Here is a 25854-nt window from a genome sequence, read left to right as displayed (position 1 = left end):
GCACTGGGAGGGTAGTGATGTACACAACACAAGGGCTGGATTAAATGACCATATAAAAAAATATATATATTTATTTATTACCTATTCTTTAAATTGACAGGGACAGTTTAAGGGGCGAGTGGATAGGGCCATCGCCCGATGCCAATAGTCTGGAAGGACACAGCTAGCCTCCTCTGTCCCTCTATTAGAGGGCCAGTTACCTGGTAGAGCAGGGACATAGATGAACCTGGGTGCTTTCTATGTTTCTATATAAACTACACCAAGATTTGTCCTCCTGTCAAGTAAAATTAGGGGATGGATTAACAAAGCTAATGTTTTCTTCTGAAAAGAACATTTATAATAACAGCACATTGCAAACTAAGAATGTAATTGTAAAAACCACCCCAGTGGTGCTAATTTAGATTATTGAACCTTTTTATTATCTTTACAAAGACATGTATTTGTCCTTTATTAGACTTAATGCAGTTCTCATTGAACTTTAGACATTGGCTGGTCTGTATGGGGGTCCCCTATCATATGCAGCGTGCATTAATGTGGTATATATAGACAGGATCACCATCATGTGCTTTATTATTCTACATATGTTACATTATACATCATTACCAGGACTATAGTGCATTGTATTACAGTGCATAATCTGGTAGATTATACTGCATTAACTATTAGTATTTAGTATTAATATTTGAAAAAGAGGCTCAAACCATGCAAATGAGAGTTTGTGAGAATCAAACCAATACTCCTGGGCTGAGGCAGCAAGCTAATTATTGTGTCACTTTGCTGTCCAAATAAATAGATTATATTTGATTTAATAAAAAAAAATATGTGGGGGTGAAATTCAACTTCAATGTGGTAAGTCCACAAATAAATGGCTGCAAAATACATAAATCCTTATCAGATGCTATCATTTTCTAGGATGCAATAGATAAATGATAGCTATTATCTGATTGGTTGCTGTGGACAACATCATCACTTTTCATTTTAGAAGCTTTAGTAAATCTACCCCCAGGTGTTACAGATTTCCATGCATACCTAAGATATGGTTTAGCTACAGTATTTATATACAGTGTGCTCAAACTATTGTGTGTCTTTGGCATTTATTCACTTTTGTATGCATTCCATTGTTTCTAAAACCCTTTTGCACAAAATGGCATTGAGAGACATCAAATCTGTCGTATCATACCACAGAGTATTGGATTAGGGGATCACACTCCTCTTATCCTATGTAAGATATTACACCAATCTAATAGTAATTGCTATTAGAGTTACTAACAAAGATGTATCTATTAGTACAAAGTACTCCTGGTAGGAAAAGAGAATTGTGGAAAGTTGAAAAAACAAAAACTAAATAGAACATATCCCTGTTTCTCTCCATTCAACTCCCTAAGAAGCACATTAAATGTGCACATCTTCTGAGAACTAAATTAACACATTTTAAGATAATTTTATGAAATAATATAAAAATAATATAAAAATAACCATAAAAAAATGTGTTGAATGCAAAATGAAGAGCTATCCATTTCAACTTATTGCCATAAAAGCTAACAACAGGCTATACGGAAGATGTATCAAGCATTGGGGGAACCAACGCCATCTTCAGGTGGTTTTGGTTCTCGAAGCCTTAATGCTTCCCATGGGAAAGAGGTCCTGAGTTGTTAATAGGGATCCGGTCTGATCCGTCTGCTGCCTCTGCCTAATGACACTGTGGCCGCGCGCATGCGTGACCTCAGGTCACACATGTGCAGAAGGCCGGCACAGCATCAGTAAGTAACACTGCTGCCCTCGTACTAAGTATCCATTGCTGCAACTTGCAGCGAGTTGGATACTTAATTATTGGGGCCACCCAGCCCCCAATGATAAATAGGACCTTGGAGAGAGAAAAACTACCAACCAAATAGCAGAGAGAAACTACTGTAGTAGTGAGGTCTGGGTAGCAAAACTGACTGTGTGTTTTATGCTGCACACTTGCAGCACTGTCAGCACTGTCCCAGACTTAGATACTGTAGTGAATGCATGTCTTAGAAACTAGTAGTCAGGTCTGAGTCAAAGAGGGGTCCCTGGATTACAAACTGACTGTGCAATTTTAAGCTGCTGTGGTGGCTGCCGGCTCCGGGGGCTGCACTCACATGGGATCTCCGGTGCATGCGCAGTGAAGCCGGCTGGGAGTGAGACACAATGCGTCAGCACTAGGCTGATGCGCTGTGTGCTCAAGAAAGTGGTGTATGGCGCTCCATATGCCAGGAAGTGCCCTGCTAGTCGCACTATGCTGTGGCGTGTGGAGTCCCATAGTACTACACATGCCTAGTGAAGCCGGTCGGGAGTGACACACAGTGCATTAGCTCAAAAAATTGGTGTGCAATGCTCATACACTGTACTGAACTTTAGTGAATTCATGTCTTAGAAACTAGTAGTAGGGTCTGAGCGAAAGAGGGGTCTCTGGATTACAAACTGACTGTGCATTTTACCGGACCCAGACGGTAGGTGTTCCCATGGAGATGCCTCCGTCTGGGTCCGGCCCCACTGACATCACTAGTGATGTCAGTGGGAGTGATTTTGCCTCTGATAGAGCCAAAATCACTCCAGGGCCGGACCCAGACGGTAGGCGTTCCCATGGGAATGCCTCTGTCTGGGCAGCCACGCCCCGGCATGCCCACCAAAGGGGGCGTGCTGTCCCTCACCATCGACAGCACGCCCCCTTTGGTGCGAGACCCCGAGCGATGGCTTCCCCGTCGCTCGCCGGGTCTCGCGCATGCGCACGACGGAGCAGCCTCCATTGTGCGCATGCGCATTTGGGTACCATCGACCCGCTTGCGAGCATCCTGCGCTCGCGAGCGGGTCTGAATGAGACCCTCAGTACTTTATGCTGTGATTTCATACTCCACAGCATAGCGGGGCTCGCATTGCGTGCTTCATAATGCATGGAACAACAAACTAGCTGGGCTCACCTGTATGCAATAAGAGATTCAGTATTCCTGCGCACTGGATTATATCTGACGGGTTATGCGGCACCTAGATATGAGGGTGCCAATCCCTCTGGGGTTAAATACAATACACAATAATAATCTAATGCGCTCCCCCTGGTGCTGTACTGGTGTTGTCTACTGTATTTTAAGGAGTATATGACTGATGATTCTCGAGTAATATGTACAACACAGTGGGCATAATACCATGTGACGTAGTGATGTGTCATACACACTATGGACTAGAGATAGTGAAAGTACACAGCATTTAATGTAGTAAAACAACCACAACAAAATACAATAGGTTATACTGTTTCTAGTCAAAGTCACAATGGGGGTAACTAAAATATGGGTACAGTAATATGGAAGGTGAATCCCATGCATGTGATAAGTAAACTGGTAACGTGGTTATGCTGATATAGTAGAGGAAGTCAACAGGTGGCGTCCCAACCTGAGTTGATCCTTTTCAGTCACTTCTTCAACAAGTGAAGCGATGGGTATAAAGAGGATGATCGCACTGTGTGGGGTAACACAAGTGCGGGGGTACCTGTATGTTGGAGTCTCTGTTTCAGGCTGTCTGGAGTTCGCCGGGTTTCTCTCTAGGGACGCAACAAGCGGCACACCTGGTCCTGGTGGTCAACCTGGAGTGTAGCTCCGTGGTTGGTTCAGCAGGTTTTGCGGTGTTGCCGGTGGGGGGTGAGCCGCGTTACTGCTGTGCCTTCCTCTCCTTCTCTCGTCCTGAGTGGAACAGTCTCCTCTGCGTTGCAGCACTGATCGTCCGGCTCCTATGTTCTTCTGGGTAGAGCGCGCTCTAGGGGCAGGTAGCGGTCACGTGATTCGGAATTCAGGGAAATTTCAGTATCATGCAGGAGATTGAGTGTGGGTCCCAATGCATTGTTGAAAGACCATTTGGAACAACATTGCTGGATAGATGACAACAAGAACCAATCAAAGGTTACCTGTTCGTATAAATACAAGCAGGAACCAGCACATATGCTAACACACCCCCAGACGAAGGCCTAAAAGGCCGAAATGCAAAACCTGCTGTACCAACCACGGAGCTACACTCCAGGTTGACTCTAAGCGGACCACCAGGACCAGGTGTGCCGCTTGTTGCGTCCCTAGAGAGAAACCCGGCGAACTCCAGACATCCTGAAACAGAGACTCCAACATACAGGTACCCCCGCACTTGTGTTACCCCACACAGTGCGATCATCCTCTTTATACCCATCGCTTCACTTGTTGAAGAAGTGACTGAAAAGGATCAACTCAGGTTGGGACGCCACCTGTTGACTTCTTCTACTATATCGGCATAACCACGTTACCAGTTTACTTATCACGTGCATGAGATTCACCTTCCATATTACTGTACCCATATTTTAGTTACCCCCATTGTGACTTTGACTAGAAACAGTATAACCTATTGTATTTTGATGTGGTTGTTTTACTACATTAAATGCTGTGTACTTTCACTATCTCTAGTCCATAGTGTGTATGACACATCACTACGTCACATGGTATTACGCCCACTGTGTTGTACATATTACTCGAGAATCATCAGTCATATACTCCTTAAAATACAGTAGACAACACCAGTACAGCACCAGGGGGAGCGCATTAGATTATTATTGTGTATTGTATTTCACCTGTATGCAAGAATTTGCACTTACATTACACCCATAAAAATCCATGTGTAAAATTTAAAGGGACAGACACCCAATGTTTTTGCTATTATACTATGAAATACATGGTGGTGGCATCATCAGATACGTAAGAATGCCAGATTCTACTTCACCCCTACACCCACAGATAATATGGAAGACATGGTTAAAGCGATGTTACAGGCTACAGCGGCTCAGCAGGAAGCTACCAGGGTGCAGCAATTGAACTGGCCATTGAGTATGCCCAGCAGCAAAAGTCTCTGGGCCTACTCGTGGCATCGCTGCACCACCTCTCTCAAGGCCTCACAGTATAGCATCTGTCAGCAGTGCCAGAGTGCTTCCACAGATGTGACAGCCAGTTCCAGCTCCATACAGGCTAATCACTTGTACCAAGTGTCCAAAAAAGGAGAAGTAACTGTGGAACAATTGGTCATTCCTAAGGCATATAGAAGAATGTTTTTGGACCTGGTTCATGGTCACATAACTGCAGGACATCTAGGGATAGAGAAGACTTCTGAGAGAATTTCACAGAGTTTTTTCTGGCCTGGTCCATATAGCTCTATCTGAATACTGTGATTCCAGCCGGGAATATCAGTACCATGGTCCCTGGCCACATTATGGAAGTCTGGGTGAGGTTAATTATAAAGTTTACCAGCCTGGGAAAACAATGCCCAAACAGCTCTACAATGTAAATCTTATAAAACCTTGAAAGTTAAAGTAGCTCTTTCAGCCACCCCGGTCCCTATATTAACCTCAGTGACTTTGGTTGCCGAGGTAACCATATCCAAAACCCTCTCAACTATTCAACCCCATGAGGCTAAAGAATTTCTCATAAGAAATAAAGATTCATTTTTTGAGATAACAGGGTTAACAACAATCATCAAACATGACATAATCACTGAACCAGGAGTTAAGGTTATCATAAAGCCCCATAAAATACCAGAAGCCCAATGGGAGGCAGTGGCTAAAGAAATTAGACATATGAGCATGGCATCTATTCTCTGTATAGGGGGAGCTTGGAGGCAGCCCAGCATCTCAGAGACATGTGACCTAGACGGGGGTGCAGTGAGGCCCCGCCCTACTGTCCCACAGGCCCTGTCCCCTTTTCAGGCAGTACTATAACCATTGCAATGGTTATAGTATCGAATTGTTGCAATGCAATGGCTAGTTGCCATCGCGTCGCATGATTTGATGTCTGAAGCCTGGCAACTATACAATGCCGGGCTTTGGCTGTCCATCACTACTCTAAACACTGCAGTGCACTTCCTGGTGACATGACACAACCAAGGTGTCCATCAGTGTTCAAGGCACGCCCCCCATACTCAGAGGCATGCCTGTATTAGGTCTCTTTCTGTGCAGTTACTGGCCACCCCCAGATCTGCAAGCATTGTCTGACTATGCAGTGTCAGGACTGTGACTATTTCAGTACATAAAGATAGACTACCTTTGCCAAAGTTCCATTGTGGTCATTGGAGGAGCTATCCTGCTTGCTGGCATGCTTCTCATTCAGGGGATAGAGTGTTAAAGTGATCATCTGTTTCCCAGGTGTCGTCAGGTTGTGGGATTCCTAGATTGCTCATTGCCAAACCTGGTTCCATTTCGGGCAATTGTTCTGAAACTTCCTATGGATCACAGAACTCTAGTATAAAGCCTGTTACTAACTGTGTCTCAGTGTCTGTGGAACGTTGCTTTCAGGTCTTTTCTTGGACTCCTGCCAGATCCCCACTGTGCCTGTGGATTGCTGTGGACTTTGTTGTATTCCAGATGAACTTCTGATGTCAGTCACCCGCTGCACTACAGGGCCCAGCATTCCTATTGCCTAAGTATTGCTGATTGCTCCATTATGGCAGTTTCACTATTTTGCTGCACTATTTACTTTGCCTGTTGTCTTTCCGTTCCTGTGGATATTGAACTCATCCTTGTTACAGTTGTCAACTGCACCGTTACAGTGTCACCTCTGCATCACGGGGCTCAACCCAGCTCCGAATCCTAGCCATACTACAGGGCCCAACCCTGCTACAATCTTCTCCGCATCACAGGGCTCAACCCTGCTACAATCTTCTTCGCATCACAGGGCTCAACCTCGCTACAATCTTCTCCGCATCACGGGGCTCAACCCGCTACAATCTTCTCCGCATCCCGGGGCTCAACCCCCACTACAATCTTCTCTGCAACATGGGGCTCAATCCCGCTACAATCTTCTCCGCACCACAGGGCTCAACCCCGCTACAAACTTCTCCACGTCACGGGGCTCAACCCCGCTAAAATCTTCTCCGCATCACAGGGCTCAACCCCGCTACAATCCTCTCTGCATCACGGGGGTCAACCCCGCTCCGACCTCTAGCTATGCCGCAGTGCTCAACCCTGTCCTGGAATCTCATCGTCTTACAGGGCTTAACCCTGCTCCGACTTCATTACTCCACAAGGCTCAAGTTTGCTTCATCTCTCACTGCACCGCAGGGCTCGGTCCTGTCCCAGAACTATATTATTCTGCAGGTCCCGCTCTGCTCCGGATTTCCATTACTACAGGGTTCTACCCTGGCAAAAGGTCCTTAATGTCATCCTGAGGTGTTAGCCTCATTCTGGACTCGGGGTTCCCTACCACGTTAGTTCTTATATGCTAAAGACTGCTTATATAAATTTGGGGATTCTCTCCTATACATATTATTTCATATGTGAACCTCTGTGCTGTTTGAGACTTTATTTGAGACCTTGCTGTTTATAATTCTTATGTGAATAAATTCTATTTTACTTTTATCCTGTGCTACTGAGTTTCATGGAAAGGTCATTCCTAAGACTACCCCAGTTTATTGTGCCTAGTAGGCCTGCCTCCCTCCAGGAGTCAAGTGTCCGCAGCCATGACAGTTTGCACAGACCTAAAAATGAATCCAGATCTGGAACAGGCTATTGGGGTACAGGTGCTTCAGGGTTTGACCGCCCGTTTGGAAGCACATGAAAATTCTCAAGTTCAAGTTTTACAGTGTCTACAGGATCTTTCCACAAGTCTTGATAAACTTAAAATTCCTGTTACAAGTACATCTGGGGTTTCTGCTTCTCATTTACGCCTTCCAACTCCCACCTCTTATGATGGAAATCCAAAAACATGTAGAGGATTTCTCAACCAATGTGAGATTCATTTTGAATTGTTACCTCAGAGTTTTGCCACCCCTTGTGTCAAAGTGGCTTATGTTATGTCATTATTGTCTGGTGCTGCTGTTGAGTGGGCCTCTCCTTTATGGGAGAGAAATGATGCCTTAATGTCTAATTACCAAGATTTTGTTTCTATTTTTTAAAGGATATTTGATAAACCTGGAAGATCAGTGGCTGCATCTGTGGATATTTTACGAGTAAAGCAGAGAGCAGCTCCAGTTGGTCAGTATGTGGTTCGTTTTCAAACTATAGCCGCAGAACTTAAGTGGAACAATGAGGCATTAAGAGCAGCATATTGGTATGGTTTCTGAGAGACTTAAAGATGAGTTGGTGGCTTGGGATCTTCCTGAGAGTTTGGATGAGTTAATTTCATTGACTATTAAAATTGATCTGCGTATGTGTGAATGAGAGGTTCAGAGGAATCGCACTGAGTGTTCTAAAAATTCTCTTCCCCAGTCTCGCTCTGTTCATGGTACATCTGATGAGCCTATGCAAATTAATAAAGCCAAATTGTCTGAAGTAGAGCAACATAGAAGGCGTTCTAATCTGTGCTTGTATTGTGCATGCTCAGAACATTTTTTGGCTAAATGTTCAATAAGGCCGGGAAACGGTCATCCCTAGTTGATGGAGGGAAAGTCAAACTAGGGGTGCTCTCTAAAGTTTCCCCCAAAATAGAGCAGGTGGCAATTTTATTTCATTGTCTGTGGTTCAAAAGTTGAAAATTCCTGTTGTCAAATTAACCCATTCTTTTTCCCTTTCTGCAGTAAATGGGACTAGAATTTCTAATGGATATATTACACATCAAACAAAGTCTATGGAAATATAAAACATGTGGAAATGTCCAGGGGATCCTGGGAGTAACAATACGAGTAACTTGTGCATAGGCTGTCTGACTGCCAGTTCACACAAAAGCACTATAAAACAATGAGGGTAGGAGCTTTGAATGAAGAAAGTTTAGAGTTTTTGGTATTACCTATTTCTATGTATGATATAGTTCTTGGTTTACCATGGTTAACTCTTCATAACCCTCATATTGATTGGACTTGTTCTCAAATTCTTTCTTGGAATCCAAAAAGCAAATTAAATTGTTTTGATTCCTGTGGTACGATTGGCTGAAGTGAAAGTAGATGTTCCACCCTCTCTCCCACAGCCTTATCATGAATTTGCAAACTCCCACCGCATCATCCCTGGGATTGTCCTATTGAACTTATCCCTGGTAAAATGCCACCTAAAGGTCGAGTATACCCTCTCTCTGTTCCTGAGACTCAAGCCATGTTGGAGTGTGTGCGAGATAACCTACGAAAGGGGTTTATCAGGCCTTCTTCATCTCCCGCTGGAGCGGGCTTCTTTTTTGTAGAGAAAAAAGATGGTGGTCTTCGTCCATGTATCGACTTTAGAGGTCTAAATTACGGTAAAAAATAAATATCCTTTACCTCTCATTACAGAATTGTTTGATAGAGTTAAGGGTTCTCAACTATTTACTAAACTTGATCTAAAAGGAGCTTATAATTTGATCAGAGTTAAAGAAGGTGAAGAGTGGAAAACCGCGTTTAATACGCGAGATGTCCATTATGAGAACCTTGTCATGCCTTTTGGTTTAAGTAATGCTCCTGCAGTGTTCCAGGAGTTTGTGAATGAAATTTTCCGAGATATACTTTACCAGTTTGTTATTGTTTATCTTGATGATATTTAGATTTTTCAGGAATCTTTCTGATCATCGTACCCATGTTAAAGAGGTATTAAGTCGTCTTCGAGCTAATAAGCTTTATGGTAAGATCTCCAAGTTTGTTTTCGAAGTTCCAGTTATACCCTTTTTGGGGTATATCATCTCCGGTTCTGAGCTTCAGATGGACCCTGAAAAGTTAAAGGCTATTCAAGATTGGGTTTTGCCCACTTCGTTAAAATCTATTCAGAGATTTTTAGGCTTTGCCAATTATTACAGAAAGTTTTCTAGTGCTGAGAGTAATTACTCCATTGGGGACCAAGAACTGTCAGCTATTAAGTTAGCTTTGGAAGAGTGGAGATATTTATTAGAAGGCGCAAAACATCCTGTTACTATTTTTACAGACCATAAAAATTTTTTGTATTTGAAAACTGCCCATTGCCTGAACCCACGACAAGCTCGTTGGGCACTATTCTTTTCTCATTTTGATTTTGTCCACAGGTATCGTCCAGGTTCTTTGAATAAAAGGCAGATGCTCTCTCACACTCAATGTTGAAAGAGAAAGAACAAAATGAGGACCAAAGGTACCCTATAAAAACCCTCTGGCTTTTTCTTCAATTTCCATCTTTCCTGATCCTCCTCCTGGGAAGATATTTGTGGCACCTGAGTTACGAGGTAAACTTCTTTCCTGGGCTCATAATTCTCATTTCTCTGGACATCCAGGGGTTCGTAAAATGTATTCTTTTTTGCAACGTTCCTATTGGTGGTCTTCCATGAAAAAAGATGTCCAAGAGTTTATACGTTCTTGTTCTAAGTGTGTACAACATAAGTCCTCCCGGCAGTCTCCATCCACTACCCATTCCCACCCAACCATGGACCCATCTTTCCATGGATTTTATTACAGATCTTCCTGAGTCTAGGGGGTGTACAGTTATTTGGGTAGTGGTGGATCGTTTTACCAAGACTGCTCATTTTTGCCTTTGGCTCGAATTCCGTCAGCCCCAAATTAGCACAAATATTTATCAAAGAGATATTTCGTCTTCATGGACTTCCTTCTGAGATAGTGTCTGATCGGGGTGTCCAGTTTGTTGCTCAGTTTTGGAGGGCTTTGTGTTCATCATTGCAAATTAAATTACAGTTTTCTTCTGCATGTCATCCTCAGTCAAATGGACAAACTGAAAGAGTGAACCAGGAGTTGGAGACCTTCTTAAGAATGTATATTTCTTCCTCCCAAGATGACTGGATGGATTTTTTGCCTTGGGCTGAGTTTGCTCATAACTTTCATTATTCGTCTGCTACATGTGTAAGTCCTTTTTTTGCCAATACTGGTCGACATCCTCGAGTTCCTGAGCTTCAGTCAATTCCTAATGTGGATGTCCCAGCAGCTAAAGCTACCCTCCAACATTCTTCTGGAATTTGGACCCAGGTACATAAGTGTCTTAGGAAAGCCTCTCACAATTATAAAACCTTTGCTGATAGAAAACGTTTGGCTGTTCCTAAATATTCTGTTGGGGATCATGCCTGGTTGTCTACTAGAAATCTTCGACATAAAGTACCTACCATGAAGTTTGCTCCCCGGTATATTGGTCCCTTTCGTATTATAAAATTATCAACCCAGTGGCATGTAAGTTACAGTTACCTCCAACTATGCATGTACCTAACTCCTTTCATGTCTCCTTGCTTAGACCACTGATTCTTAATCAATTTCATGACAGCTTGTCTAAAGTACCCCCCATAACAACTGCTTGAGGTGTGGAGTTTGAGATCGATAAGATTCTGGATTCATGTAAGCATCAAAATCAATTGCAATATCTTGTAGATTGGAAGGGTTATGGCCCGAAGGAGAGATCTTGGATTTAAGACTCTAATTTCCATGCTCCTAAGTTGATACGTAATGTTCATGCTAAATTCCCTTTAAAACCTGGTGGGTGTTCGGAGACCACCCAAAAAGGGGGGGTACTGTCAGGACTGCGACTATTTCAGTACATAAAGATAGACTACTTTTGCCAAAGTTCCATTGTGGTTGTTGGAGGAGCTATCCCGCTTACTGGCATGCCTCTCATTCAGGGGATAGAGTGTTAAAGTGATCATCTGTTTCCCCGGTGTCGTCAGATTGTGGAATTCCTAGATTGCTCATTATTTGAAACCTGATTCCATTTCGGGCACATGTTCTGAAACTTCCGACGGATCACAGGAATCTAGTATAAAGCCTGTTACTAACTGTGTCTCAGTGTCTGTGCAACATTGCTTTCAGGTCTTTTCTTGGACTACTGCCAGATCCCCGCTGTGCCTGTGGATTGCTGTGGACTTTGTTGTATTCCAGATGAACTTCTGATGTCAGTCACCCGCTGCAGTACAGGGCCCAGCATTCCTATTGACTAAGTATTGTTGATTGCTCCATCACTGCAGTTTCACTATTTTGCTGCACTATTTACTTTGCCTGTTGTCTTTCCGTTCCTGTGGATATTGAACTCATCCTTGTTACAGTTGTCGACTGCACCATTACAGTGTCACCTCTGCATCACGGGGCTCAACCCCGCTCCGAACCCTAGCCACACTACAGGGCCCAACCCTGCTACAATCTTCTCCGCATCCCGGGGGTCAACCCCGCTACAATCTTCTCTGCATCACAGGGCTCAACCCCGCTACAATCTTCTCTGCATCACGGGGCTCAACCCTGCTACAATCTTCTCCGCATCACGGGGCTCAACCCTGCTACAATTCTCTCCCCTCATCACGGGGCTCAACCCCGCTCTGAACTCTAGCTACACCGCAGGGCTCAACCCTGTCCTGGAATCTCATCGTCTTACAGGGCTTAACCCTGCTCCGACTTCACTACTCCACAAGGCTCAAGTTTGCTTTATCTCTTACTGCACCACAGGGCTCGGTCCTGTCCCGGAACTATATTATTCTGCAGGGCCCGCTCTGCTCCGGATTTCCATTGCTACAGGGTTCTACCCTGGCAAAAGGTCCTTAATGTCATCCTGAGGTATTAGCCTCATTCTGGACTCGGGGTTCCCTACCACGTTAGTTCTTATATGCTAAAGACTACTTATATAAATTTGGGGATTCTCTCCTATACATATTATTGCATATGTGAACCTCTGTGCTGTTTGAGACTTTGATTGAGACCTTGCTGTTTATAATTCTTATGTGAATAAATTCTATTTTACTTTTATCCTGTGCTACGGAGTTTCATGGAAAGGTCATTCCTAGTGTGGCCACCCCAGTTTATTGTGCCTAGTAGGCCTGCCTCCCTCCAGGAGTCTCTAGTGTCGGCAGCCGTGACAAGCAGAAGCGAGGCTGAGCTGTTGCTGCCTCATCTCTTGTCTCCCTGCAGTCCCAGGGAGCTCCACAAAGCTGGTGAGTGTTAACTATAAAAATGATTACAATAAACAAAGATGTTTATAAGTTATAAATATCTTCTTTGTATTATTGCAATCATTTTTATCTCAAGTCTCAGCAGTATGAAAGGGGAGGCTTAGCCTCCCCTGACTGCACATCCCTGGTTTAAATGGACAGACACGCCTGTGTTTCTCAGACCACCCCCAAATGCTGACAACCTATCACTCACTCTGTGGTGGATTCCTATGTGCGTTCATGATCGCAGTGCAGCTTATACGCATGCGCGATGGCAAATATTCGCTTATTTGCGTCCGTCTCTAAGTCTAGCCCATTGCTGGTTGTTATTTTTTTGGCTTAATTTTCAAAGGTGTCAAATGGATCTCTAATTTGAAAAGGGTTAAAAAATAAGAAAAATACAGCTCTGACCAGCAGCACTTGCTCACATTAGATAGAGGGAATGAGTAGAGCAAGGTAAATAGTCTGCCAAAGGATTATTAGCTCAAATTGATTGCAAGCCTAACATATAATAAATATCATGCTTGGTTTTACCCATATTGTACTTTGTACCAGCTGCATGGCAATATATTAATGCCATATATGTATACAAAACAGAAAGACAGTTGTTGTCACTAGCACTGCAAATCTGTGTGTATCTAGCCAAAAAATGCATGGGGATTTTGTTAATAATTTAATTAAAAACCGTAAAGTTTGCAGCCCGTCGTCAAGGTACACCAATCTCTGCAAGTCTTTACACTAGTATATATGCCTAACTGTTATTAAACAGGACTAACACAGACTGCAGACTCCTAGAAATGATATTCAAAAGCTTTAAGTATCAGTACTGTAATCATATTATAGTAGGTTCTAGATGTATTTAATGGACAGAACACAGCTGGCATAGAAGTAATGTAAGTAAATAATAGCTCACTAATTTACAGTTACAGGGAGAAGTTCTGCTGTGTTGTAAGAAACAGGATCTTTTTAACAGCAAAGGTTAGTGGTGGGGAAAAGGCAGGGCCGTCTGTTTCACATGCAGGGATTTGAAGTACAGTAGGTTGACATCAAGGCAATCCATTTAGCAGGCAGAGAACTGTGGCAGGCTAGAGATGAGGCAATTTATTTAACATGCAGAGGGGTGAGACATGTAGACAATAAAATCTGTTTAACATGCAGAGGTCTGTGGTTGAGGATGAGGAAATCCAGTTAACATGCAGAGGTTTATAGCAGGCTGAAGACAAGTTCACAAACAAATGCATAGGAGCTAAAGACACTTCACAAGGGTAGGTCACACTATCACAGTACTGAGGAGTCAGTGAGACCAAGCTATAAAGTCGGGATGGGGGGGATACAGTCATTATACCGACAGTCAGAAATCTGGCGCTTAAATTGCCAGCGCCGGAATCCTGACACCTGTCAGAATGCCGGCGTCGGCATCCTGACCACCGGCATCCTGGCGGTAAGTTCTGGTGTCAGGCACTAGGGGGATGGTTAGGATTTGGCAGCAGGGAGAGTTAGGGGTATGGAGAGGGAGAGGGTTAGGATACTGGCCGACAGGTGTCGGTATCCTAACCTTGTAGGAATGCTGATGTTGGGATTCTGATTGCAGGGATCCAGAGCGCCGGCATCCCGTACCCAACAAAAGTAATGGAGTTGGTTTTGAACAAATTTAGAGTTCATAGGGTCTCATTCAGACCCGGTCGTTAGATGCAAAATTAGGCAAAAGTACTATAGCATAGGAATCATTAACAGGAGCAGAGCGTATATGCCATGCCAGGTGATGCAAAAGGATAGGTGTATTATTGTGGACACATCTGTAATTTCTATTTTTAAATTTAGCTGCTATACTAATTCTGCTCACAAAACGTTATTTTACTAATGCAATAAACAGTATGAACACATTTATTGTGAAATTTCTGTACTAGACATTTGCCGTCTTATCCTGCATTTCATCTTACACCTGAACATATGTTATTGTTGCTTGGTATAATTTTACTTGGTCAAGGGAAGGTTAATTATGATGTCTGTGAGGAATATAGCGATATGGCACATATTGCGAATTATAGTTTTCATCAGATACAAGGTTGTTAATTAAAAGCCATAAAAACATAGTAACTTGTTTTGTAACTGTGAGGTCGGGTTAGGTATGAAATACCGGTAGTCAAAATGCATCCTGATGCTTGGTATTCCAACAGGGGTCGGGTAAGTATATTAACCCCCCACCCCCTTCTCCTCCAACCCTCCCTTCTTGCACCCTAACCCTCCCCGTTAGTGCCTAAATCTAACCCTCCCCCCTTAGTGACTAAACCTAACCATCCCCCTTTAGTGCCTAACTCTGGGGTGTACCTATAATGTGTGCCCATACCTCTCCGAGGTCCCGCGTTGTGTCTCTCAGTGCTGCGTTTTGCTCATGTGAGGAAATCGCCGGGAAAGTGGCGGCAGTACCCTTTCCCCGGCGATCTGCACTTTCAATAAAGAGGTATCACGCCTATTCACAGGTTAAGCCCCATACGCACTAGACAATTTTTTTGAACGATAACGATATCTTTGAACAATATATCGTTCAAATCGTCCAGTGCATGCACTTACCAATGAACAATGCGCGCTCCCGCGGGTCATTAACGATATCCCCAGTCGCCTGTAAATGCAGTCCAATCTTGGGATACCCTTAGTGATGCCGTGCTGCCGAGTGCAGCATGGCCCTACTCCACCCCCCTGCACCACCGCCGTTGCCGGCATCTGCAAGTGTGTATGCACTTACTGATGCCGGCACCCCTGCCGTGTCCGCCACATCTGGCATTGCTGGGTACACACATTGTCTAGTGTATACCCGGCTTTAGGTGTAATTTTTAAATTGCTCAGAAGTATCGTTTCAGAGATATGAGTTATCTCAACAATCCCATATCGCAAACACGTGAAATTTACATTCATATGATAGCTAAAATAAGGGTAATTAATGTGAACAACCCCATATTTTAGGGTTATGCTACCACAGGGTAAGTTAAAAAGATTATTTGGTTTGGGAGGGTCCTAGACCCAATTAAATAATCCACCATTCAGCCAAGACTGGGATGACCTCATCCTAGGTGTGATGCTCTGCTGATAAAAGGTATTAAAGTCCTTTGTTCTGGGTTCAACTGAGGGATCTCAGCATTTCTTACCATTACTTCCAAACAAATTAGCTGAGCGTTAATTGTACGATTTTCCCTTTTATTTTACATAGCAATACATGTATGTGCCTTTGTAACCATCTTTCTTTGTAATATTCTATTTTTAAGAATTGTACTCCTTTTGTAAATAAAGTATTCTTTAGTAGTTTATTTCATATATGGTTCCAAACCTAGTCTTTGAACAGATTATTAGATCTCTAACGGCTATGCTATAAACTGTATTAGTTGTCAAGCAAGGGGCCAGCGAACTGTTTAGTCATCTGTGTTGCTCAGTCGGCACAATTGTGATGGAGGTTATGTTATAACTGTGTAAATTGCTAGAAGCAGGGGGCGACAGATTAGCTGAGTGGGAATCCTGTTGCCGAGCCTGCGCAATTGTTGGTTAAATAGAGGGCCGGTGGCCTTCTTCCATCGGTGGTGGTAGTATGATGAGCAAGGTATTCGTATTACGCCACTCTGTCTAAAGCAGAGTGTGCAGTCAAGGATACTTGTTGAGGTTCCTGACAATGCCTTACAAGGATCAAAGATTTCAGAAAGAAAGCTCAAATACACAAGACATAAAAATGAACTCATGTTTTGGTATTTGTGATTTTATATCACATCCATTTGCAAACCAATGTTAAGAAACCTTTGGCTGGTCTTCAAAAAATAAAGTTTTTACTGTATATTTTTCCTATTTTCCTATATTTACCTACTGTTTTATTTTTACAGATCTATTTTTACCCCAATGATGTTTCTCCAGGAAGTGGTGTTGCTCTTAACTGCATGCATTGGTTTATCAGCATGCAACCGTGTCTATGTCCATCCCTTCAATCTATACACTTTCAATAAAAGTGAATGTGAAAAATTGCAATTACTAGACCACACTATTGAAAAAATTTTCATTCTAACCCCTATTGAATCAAATAGCAAGGCTGAAGATAGAAGTTTAAAAGTTGAAACACATCTGGAAAAACATCAACTTGGCACTTTTGGGAGCATTCTGACATCACTAATAAATAATTTGGGCTTTCGAGCTTTTAAACAATGGAGGGAAATAAATAAGAGTGATACTGTCCTTATATCCTACACAAATTTGTATGGGTCATTGGTGTCTTTTTATCTTGGATCCTCAGGCAACACTTCAACCAATTTACAGGCTTTGTTAGGATTTAAAAATAATTTAGGAACCACAAACTGCAGTTCTCAATTGAATGGCCTAAAAGTAGCTTCAGACCTGAGAAGCATTGAGAACCACCTCTTCTCTAAAGATGCCAACATTGATGTACTGAAAACAACATGCATATTTGTCTCTCCAAGTATCTCCTTGTCAGAAAAGTTTGTTTATGACTTGTCCTCATCTGCTGATCATTTTTATGTAAGGTCTGTAGATTTCACAGATTCCATCAAGGCATTAAATTCAATCAATGAGTTTTTGGGAGAATCGTTGTCAAAGAAACCTAAATCTGGCTTGTCATCTATAGACGCAACTTCTAACTTCATGTATACTAGCCACATTCACTTTAAAGGTAAGCTACCATATATCTCACTTGTAAAACATAAAATTATATTATTAGGATGGTCAGTAGGTAAACTTGCCATGGTTTGCCTCAAGCTTAATAAATGTCCAGAAATGCAAAACAAAGAATAAGCAATCATTAAAATAAAAAACTTTTCAACTTTTTATTATTAGTAAGACTAATGAACAAGGCTGTAGCTTCATATATACTGTATATAAGGAATAAGTGAATAGATATCCTGCAGGACTCGGACACCATGAGCTGTGAAAAATCCTAAATATTATAATTGTGAGTTGGGTACAAATAAAAAGAGCAAGTAATGGTCTCTGGAACAAACCATGCTGCAGTGCAAAGGGTGCCAATACATTTATTGTTTTTTTGCATGCAGGGTAAATACCGGCAGCTTTTGCATGTAGCCCACAAATATTGGACAGATTTATTTTTACACTGCAATTTGCATGTTTGTTTGTTTGTTAGACTTCCAAGTCTAACTCTGCCCCACCTGCAACTTGCTTCTTTTTTTTTTGCTTGGTTCCCAACTCAGAAACCGCTCCTATGTCAGAAAGAAAACAACTGTAGGTTATTACTAATATATTGGGTAAAATAATCTTCAGGAACATGGTTAGATGTCACAGCATGTTTAATCATTTGAAATGTTTATCCCATGTAAGATTACCTTTGTACACTTAAGGTGCGTACACACTGGGTGATCAGGAAAGACAGTACGATTACGATATCGTAATCGTACAGTCGTTCCTGATCCCCTGTAGTGTCTACACTGAACTATCAGCCGTTCAATGTAGGCTCCTTCCCTCATCCCTGAACATGGCCAATCTGTCATTATCGGCAGATTGTGCCGCATGTTCAGGCGATGGACAATGTCGGAAATGACCATCGGGAGGGCGCATCGCTGGTCGTTTCCGTCATTATAGTGCACGATTACTGAGCTACTGCATGATTATGATGTTGTAATCGTGCAATCGCTCAGTAATATCACCCAGTGTGTATGCAAAATTAGGGGTATATTTATTACATCACCTTAATGCGGCTGTAACCAACGTTTTGTGCCAATGCTTACTGCAGTGGTACAAAAGAAGTTCCGGCTGCGATACATAGAAGTTGAGAAATGCTGTGCCAATCAGTGGTAAGACCTTCATGAACACCCATGCCGGTAGATTAATACTTTGCAGATTAATGCTTGGCGATTGTCCTCTCAGAAAGCAGGAGTGCAGCTGCGCCAGCAGAAAAAAAGACAAAGATGAGATAATTGAGATAATATGAAGATGGGAGACTATTGGGAGGGTAGTGGAGGCGTTAAAAAGAGAAGCCACATCCTGAGGCCAATAGATAACAGCAAGTGTTGTGGATGGAGAGATGCAAGTAACAGAGCACCCTGGTAGGAGAAAGCTACAAATAGAGCTCTATGGAGGGAGGCAGGAGAGGAAACCCGTATGGGTGTTGGCCAAAATAGAGGGGACTACTTTGCTCTTTGAGCTATAGCTGTGGAGGGAGGCAATAAGCAGAAAAGAGCTTTAAAGATGTCCAGAGAGTGGAAAAGGACACTCTCTCCAGCACTTACATCATAACAAAAGGCGCAGCTGATTTTAGCAGTGAGCTTATTGTAGTTTAGTAACTTGACCACAACACACAATCTCTGTAACTTCCTATGACAACGTGTTAAACCCCAACAATGACGGAACTGCATGAGAAATCTGTGACTTCTCAGCGGTAACTCTTTTTATAAATTGAATTAAACAATGATAACCCCTTTTTATCACTGTTTAGTAAATTTACTCCAAAGCCAGATCCTTGGACACAGTTTCACTGGCCCTGACAGTGTGATTTTGACGACATCCTGCGAAACCTGAAGGTTACTCAGATGTCTGATGATCACCTAAATGACGCAATGGCTGTGTCTTCATGCACAGCGGCGGATCAAAGAAGCCGGCAGTGGGCGTCTTTTTTACTTAAGATACCATCTGCTGCTTTTACAAATCTTAGCACAACTGCTGTGTACAAAGATGTAGCGGCTGTGCTATTCCATACATCTCTGAATCAGGCCCTGTATGTGGCCATATCCAGACTTGTAAACTCCACTTCTCCAAATGTAGAGATGCCAGCATTATTCACCCAACCCCACAAACCTTTATCAGGGTCCTCAAGGTGCTTCCTTACAAACTCCACAGACATTCATTTGAAGCACTCATGCGGTTACAATGGAAACTTTCCAGCTCCTGGGCACCATCACCGTTCTTATCCTTTAGTGAACAACCCGCAAATACTGTAAATCCTAAGTTGTTTGGAGAAGTGGAGTTTACAAGTCTGGGCACATATAAAGAAATAGCAGATGTGAACTTGTTGGGAACTCTAAGAGGGGTATTCAATATGAAACGTTAACTTCACTGTCGAAGTTAACGTTTCATATCGGAGTTTTTACCTGCATTAAAGTATCGGGCGCGCTCCCGCTTATCCCCGTATTCAATATAAAATTAACGAAAACGGGAAACTCCGAAGTTGGATTTGCGTAAAGTTACGAATTTTTCCTTTAAAAAATTGTAAGACCCCCCTAAAGTTGTAAAAACATGGGGGAACACTATGGGTAAACCCGTTTTAGCCTTTAAATGAAAGTTGGGGATTTAAATAGCCGCAGCAGGTGTTTTTTTCCCGACATTGAAGAAGTGATGCAGAAGAGCACTTAGGTTATTTTTTTCATTTTTTTAAGTGGTCCCATCAAATTTGGGGTACATGAAAATGGGTACTAGCATATTTTTAAGTCCCTAAAGTAAATTTTTTTAAATTCTGCATTTGTGCACCTGCCGCTATAATTCTATTCTTCAAAACACCTGCCGCATACTTGCAGAATAGCCCTGAACCTATTTCCCTATTGTTATACAATTTTTTCCCAATTTTTTTTTTCACCCCAATTTTTAAATAAATTTTTTGGGGTGTCCCTATTTTTTTTAAAACTTTTTTTTTGACACAGTTCTTTTTTAAATGTTATTCCCAGGGGTGCAGGCTATTTTTTTTAAGCCTGCACCCCTAAACCCCAATTCTGCACTTTTTTTCGACACCTATTCAATGGTGAAAAGTTATCCCCGTTTTTATCAAAGACTTTTCAAAACTGCGATAAGTCTTTGAAATTGAATACGGTGTAAAAGTAAAACCTGCGATAATGACGTCATACCTCCGATATTAACGCAAAAACGATGTTTTCGCTCCCATATTGAATACCCCTGTAAGAGTGACAAAAGCATTCTTGCCGCAAGTATGTTGCCGTAAAGGTTGCAAAAGTCTGATCGGTGATATCCTGGTTATATTGGGGAAGAAAGATAAAAGCTGAAGGCTATTTCGGTGTGGGACCCTATGACTGCGATCTAAAGATTGTTGTGATATGCTTAATATACAAGTATATATACGGTACGCATATATATCACCTTACGAAATTTTGTGGTTTAATTAATCACTACACTATCAGGTGCTGGTCCTTGTCCCCTTCTTTTTATCCTGAGACACAATCCGACCAATCGGTTTTCTTAAGGATCAAGCAGCCACCTGTTTGCAAAAGGAATATAGTGTGACTTAACATTTAAGGAGGGAACAACACTTCCCAAATCGTATAATTTTCCCGTGTGATTGAAGAAACTAAGAGGCAGCGCCACAGTTCTATTCTATTTTCTGTACACACATATAACGTAAAAGTGGCTTGTTTATCACTCTAAAATGGCTGCTGAAAATCTGTGTGAGTGGGAGATCCAATAGGAGCTGCAATGTCCGTAGCCTGTAAGTTGAGTTGCCAGTGCCCTAGTGCAGAAGAGGCTAGAGTTCCAGAAAAAGCAGGTGTTTATAATGGCAGGGGTGGATGCCTTATAAGAGCATACTTATAGGAGCACTAGATAGCTTTTATTGTTCTATTTGTTAAAGAAGTCAAGCCATTTGTAGCTGCTACCATCTCTTCTGCATCAGGTACTGTGAAAATGTATCCAAATAAGCAGTGTTTAAATTAGACACTGGTACAGCCACACCCTGGCAGGCTGATTCGCACTACTGATCTCATTTGCATAATTAAGCAAATTATTCTGCCATCTTCCATGTAGATAGAGTCTTGTGGTTTTATTGTACCTTATTGTGCAAATAAACCACAGATGCATTTAACTACATGGAAATTCTAGCAGTAATTAAATAGCAGCTACTAAAGGTTTAATAATCTACTATTCCCTTAACTATACACACCTATGCTTCTCTATAGGACACTCCAGTCATTGCATCTCTTCTTTTCTCCATTATTCTAATATAATGCTTCACTAGATAACACTGTTCATATACATTTCCTGCAACAACACATGCCAGCCTCTTTACTTGGATCCCCAGTTACTGCGTTATGCCAGTTGATGGTAAACACTATTAAAAGTATGAGACAGTTACTGAAGCAGTAAGAAGTGTGTATGATGTATGTTACATGGACATGTAGATATTTTGGCATCAGTGGCATACCTATAATGGGTGCTATTTCCTGTGTATGCGGTACACCGCTGGAAAGATGGCACCACCAGAAGCAGGAATGGGGTGGGGGGTGCTTTACACAAGCTCCATTTTTTTTTTAAACGGCCCTAATTGGAACTGTTAAAACGTCCTTTTACTCTGTCTTTCCAATGGTGTGTTGAGAAAAAGTAATTTTACTTTTATGGTGCATGAAGTATTTTACTTCATGCTTCTTATATGAAGATTTAACTTGTTATGTCTTTCAAGACTTTTTTTATTTTAACTGGGTAAATGAATTAAAAAAATAGGAAGAACTATGTAAGAATTGAAAAATTAAGATTGCAGCACAATTCAGTTTTGCCATTATTTAAAAATCACGTAAGGGTAAAAAAATATATTTGATATAAAGAGTTCCACTAACTGCATTCCTGTCAGTACAATGGTTAGTGCCTTGTGTCTAGTGTTATAAGATCTGAATGTATGTTTCCTGCTAGAAACTAACTAGTAATATCTTATTCCAGGTAAAGTGAGCAAGTCTTTTTTAATTCCGGAACTTCAACATTTCTGGATTGAGCCAAACAAGAAAATCTTGGTTCCCATGATTTCGGTAACTGGAATGTTCCTATTTAGGGATGACGCCACCAAAAATCAAAGAATAATAAAGGTTTCTCTTAGTGAAAATGATTTCTTGTTGCTGGTCCAGCCAACCAATGGAAACACGCTTGAGAACATAGAGTCATCCCTATCATGGGATACATATGATGAATGGTTGAACAGTTTAACAAATAAGTATGTAAGATTTAATACAACAACAGGTTTCTGGTGTAAATTAAATCCCCCTGAAACACTTCTATTTATATTTTCCAGATACATTTCTTTATCTTTACCAAAGCTGGAAATAGAAAGCTCTTTGAACATTCAAGACCTTCTTACCAGTTTGAAGGTTTCATATCTCCTTGAAAAAAAGGCAGATTTTAGAAAAATAAGCAATGAGGATATAAACGTGGGAAAGGTAATGGCACAACTGACCTATACTCTCCATTATTGTACTTTACCCTTTCACCACACTCACAATAACCACTCTGCCTTCACCCCGACAATAATGTCATTCTCTACATTTGGAATGGTTACATTTTGTTCTGATCTGGTTTAACATTAGAGAAGTTCAATAGTTTCCAAATAATTGCCCTTTTTTCTTTTATCTAATTAAACCTAAATGGCGATTGAAAATTTAAAAGCTTTAGAAGTAGGGCGGTTGAGGCTAGGGAGGCCGATCCCGGGATTTTGTCCTAAATTGGCGGGATTTGAATCCCGGGATTTGGGGACTAGTGATTGCATGCGCTTTTTTATGCCGGGCAGCGCCGAGCACCCGCAGCACTCGCTCAGGTGCTACCCAGCTGTGTGCAGCATGACGTCAGAGGTCATGCTGACCCCCCCCTTCAGCCACGCCCAGCCACCTCATTGACTAACTCAAATCCGGAATTGAGCGTTTTTCAATCCCGAAAATTGAAAAAATGACCCGGGATTGGTCTCTCTAATTGAGATACCTTATTTATGGGATATGTGGATGTGTCAAAATCAGCACACAACCCATTTTCTAATACGGACTACTGTAATTGTATGAATAAATTAAGGTCGAGCAAGAGGAAAACTACAATCATTTGATTGCAGAATTGAATTGGTCTCTCCTTTTATTACCCTACCCCTTGGTTTCCAGCCCAAAATCAGTAGTATCGTGGAAAAACATTTGCACACAGGGGCCAACTTAGGAAAACTGTAACCTATGTAAAGAATAAAGGTAATGGAATCCAAAAGCTGCTGCCTAAAAAAATTCATAGGGTTTGTCACTTTTATTGCATAAAGTATATCTTTATATTTCACATTCATCCATCATTCTCCGAGTTCTCTTCTTGGTCCACAGATGTTTTACAGGAGTGCATTTAACAAGAAATATAAGTATCGCGATCCATATTCCCTTTGATTTAAATGTGCAGCTGAAGTTTAAAAAAATTACCACTAAACCTAAAATACCAACTAAAAGGACATTTGCACATAAATTTGTAAAACTGAAAACCTATGCAATAAATAGGCCATGGGAGAAGTATTTTCCTTATGCTCATTAGCTGTCAGCTAAACCTGGATAATGATGATAATGACTCTTCTCTGCATCTGACTTGGCTGAGAACAGAATGCAATTATATACTGAAGTAAGAATAGGCTATACCATGTTAAATTCTATAAGGTGAGCTGCACGTAACCTAAACAATACAATAAGCAAATAAGTACAAATATTCCATAGGCTACATTGCATTACATGAACCGCTATATTGTATACTCTACTCTTTATACTCAACAGAATATCCTTATAAATACTCATTTTTGACTGTAATATGTTAACAAATAACATTTAGCTTGTACGTTATGCTGTTGTTTCAGGTTATAAATACAGTTCATTTCGAACTGATAGATAGCGGTGCAGACCCCAGTGACGCACAACATGCCCAGAAGAACAAAGAAGAACCAGTGACCGTAACCTATGATAAACCCTTCATTGCCGCCATGTTTGAAGGGACTGCGAAGGCAGTGCTTCTTATAGGAAGAGTTGTAAACCCAGTGAATGCGATTTAATCTTTATCAGTTTTACCAAATGTATTCTAAACATAGTTTAAATATAGCAGACATCAATACCAGTGTATGTGTGCATACATTTTTTTCAATTCTATGCACAGTAATAAATTGAGACGCTTTCTATACTAACAATCATAAATGACAGCAAATAAAAGAAAATACAACTTAATACATATAAATACAGTATCCCTTATCCAAGCTTTTCACTAACCTAACAATATTTTCTAGGTCAGAGTGTACTTATTATTGTAAAGATGAGTGTAGTGACATAAACAAACCCAAAGTTGTGATTGAACACAACTGTTATCCTTTATTTCTTTTTTAGTTTTGGATGATAGCTAAAAGTTTGGGTGCTGGTAATGAAGAGTTAGTTTTACACTACTGCAAAAAGAGTTCAGAACTCTGCATAAAACAGTTCTATTTAAGGAACCATATTACAGAATAATTAAAATATGCCATGGCCAGTGCTAGGCAACCTTCCAATGTATACAAACCTTTTATCAGACAGTATTTGCCCCACATGTAAACAAATGTATGTATTGACACCCCTTGCATTGCAATATGGTTTGTCCAGGTTCACAGTTGAGAGAGATATCTCACTCTATTACCAACTCTGAGTCAGGCCCATAGTCCAATGATAGGGCTGCATTGGAGAGATGTTTAGATTAGGCTTGGTGGGTTAGATTTGACCCACTTTGAGAAAAGAAGGGTTAGTTGAATTTACCTCCATGCATCTAATTGCACGTTTCACTGCTCAGTAATTGCAAGGGAACAAGTGCACCACATGCAAGTGTCATTAAGCAGTGATGCTTATATCAATGTTCCTGTTTAAAACATGTCCAATCTTGCCATACAAGCATGCATATTTTCAGTACCTTAGTAGGGGGGAAGCATGGTCACTTCCAGCATAAAACACATTATTTGTGCCATTACTTGTTCAGTGAATAAAGTTATTATTGTTAAACAGTCATGGTTTTGTGTAGCTTTTAACGATACTGCCTTTGAACCTTATAAATACCCCTGCCTATACCTTCTAATATCCTTCCTATAAACCTCTAAGGATGACGCTAATTTGCGTACGCAGTCATACAGTAAATAAACACTCCAGACGTAGAACCTGTGGTTCCAAAGCACAAAGTATTATTCAAGTAAAAGTACAGAAGTTGCACGCTATGATCCTCATATAATCTTAGCGCAAAGAGATTATACAGACCCAAGTACAATTATACATACGCAGCGCTCTCTGGTCCAGATGTAGGCATCAGCAAGAAACCCCTCATCAATCAGCACGAAGACTATGAACCC

At 41.5% G+C, this 25854-nt stretch overlaps 1 protein-coding gene across 2 annotated transcripts in view; it reads left to right on the top strand.

The window, feature by feature from the left end:
• AGT (angiotensinogen) overlaps positions 1-25519 on the top strand; it is a 44284-nt gene extending 18765 nt beyond the window's left edge. For both annotated transcript variants that reach the window (XM_088472494.1, XM_088472495.1), the window contains 4 exons: positions 16655-17451; positions 22443-22710; positions 22789-22933; positions 24358-25519. In XM_088472494.1, the coding sequence (XP_088328620.1) occupies positions 16671-17451; positions 22443-22710; positions 22789-22933; positions 24358-24549 (1386 nt within the window). In that variant the 5' untranslated portion in view covers positions 16655-16670 and the 3' untranslated portion in view covers positions 24550-25519. The remainder of the gene's footprint in view (positions 1-16654; positions 17452-22442; positions 22711-22788; positions 22934-24357) is intronic.
• The last annotated feature ends 335 nt before the right edge of the window (positions 25520-25854 follow it).

Source organism: Taudactylus pleione, unplaced genomic scaffold (genome assembly GCF_031769625.1).
Source record: "Taudactylus pleione unplaced genomic scaffold, aTauple2 ptg000125l, whole genome shotgun sequence".
In the NCBI taxonomy this organism is placed as follows: domain Eukaryota; kingdom Metazoa; phylum Chordata; class Amphibia; order Anura; family Myobatrachidae; genus Taudactylus; species Taudactylus pleione.
The sequence above is the reverse complement of the archived record's forward strand: the minus strand, read 5'-3'. Positions and strand labels throughout refer to the sequence as shown.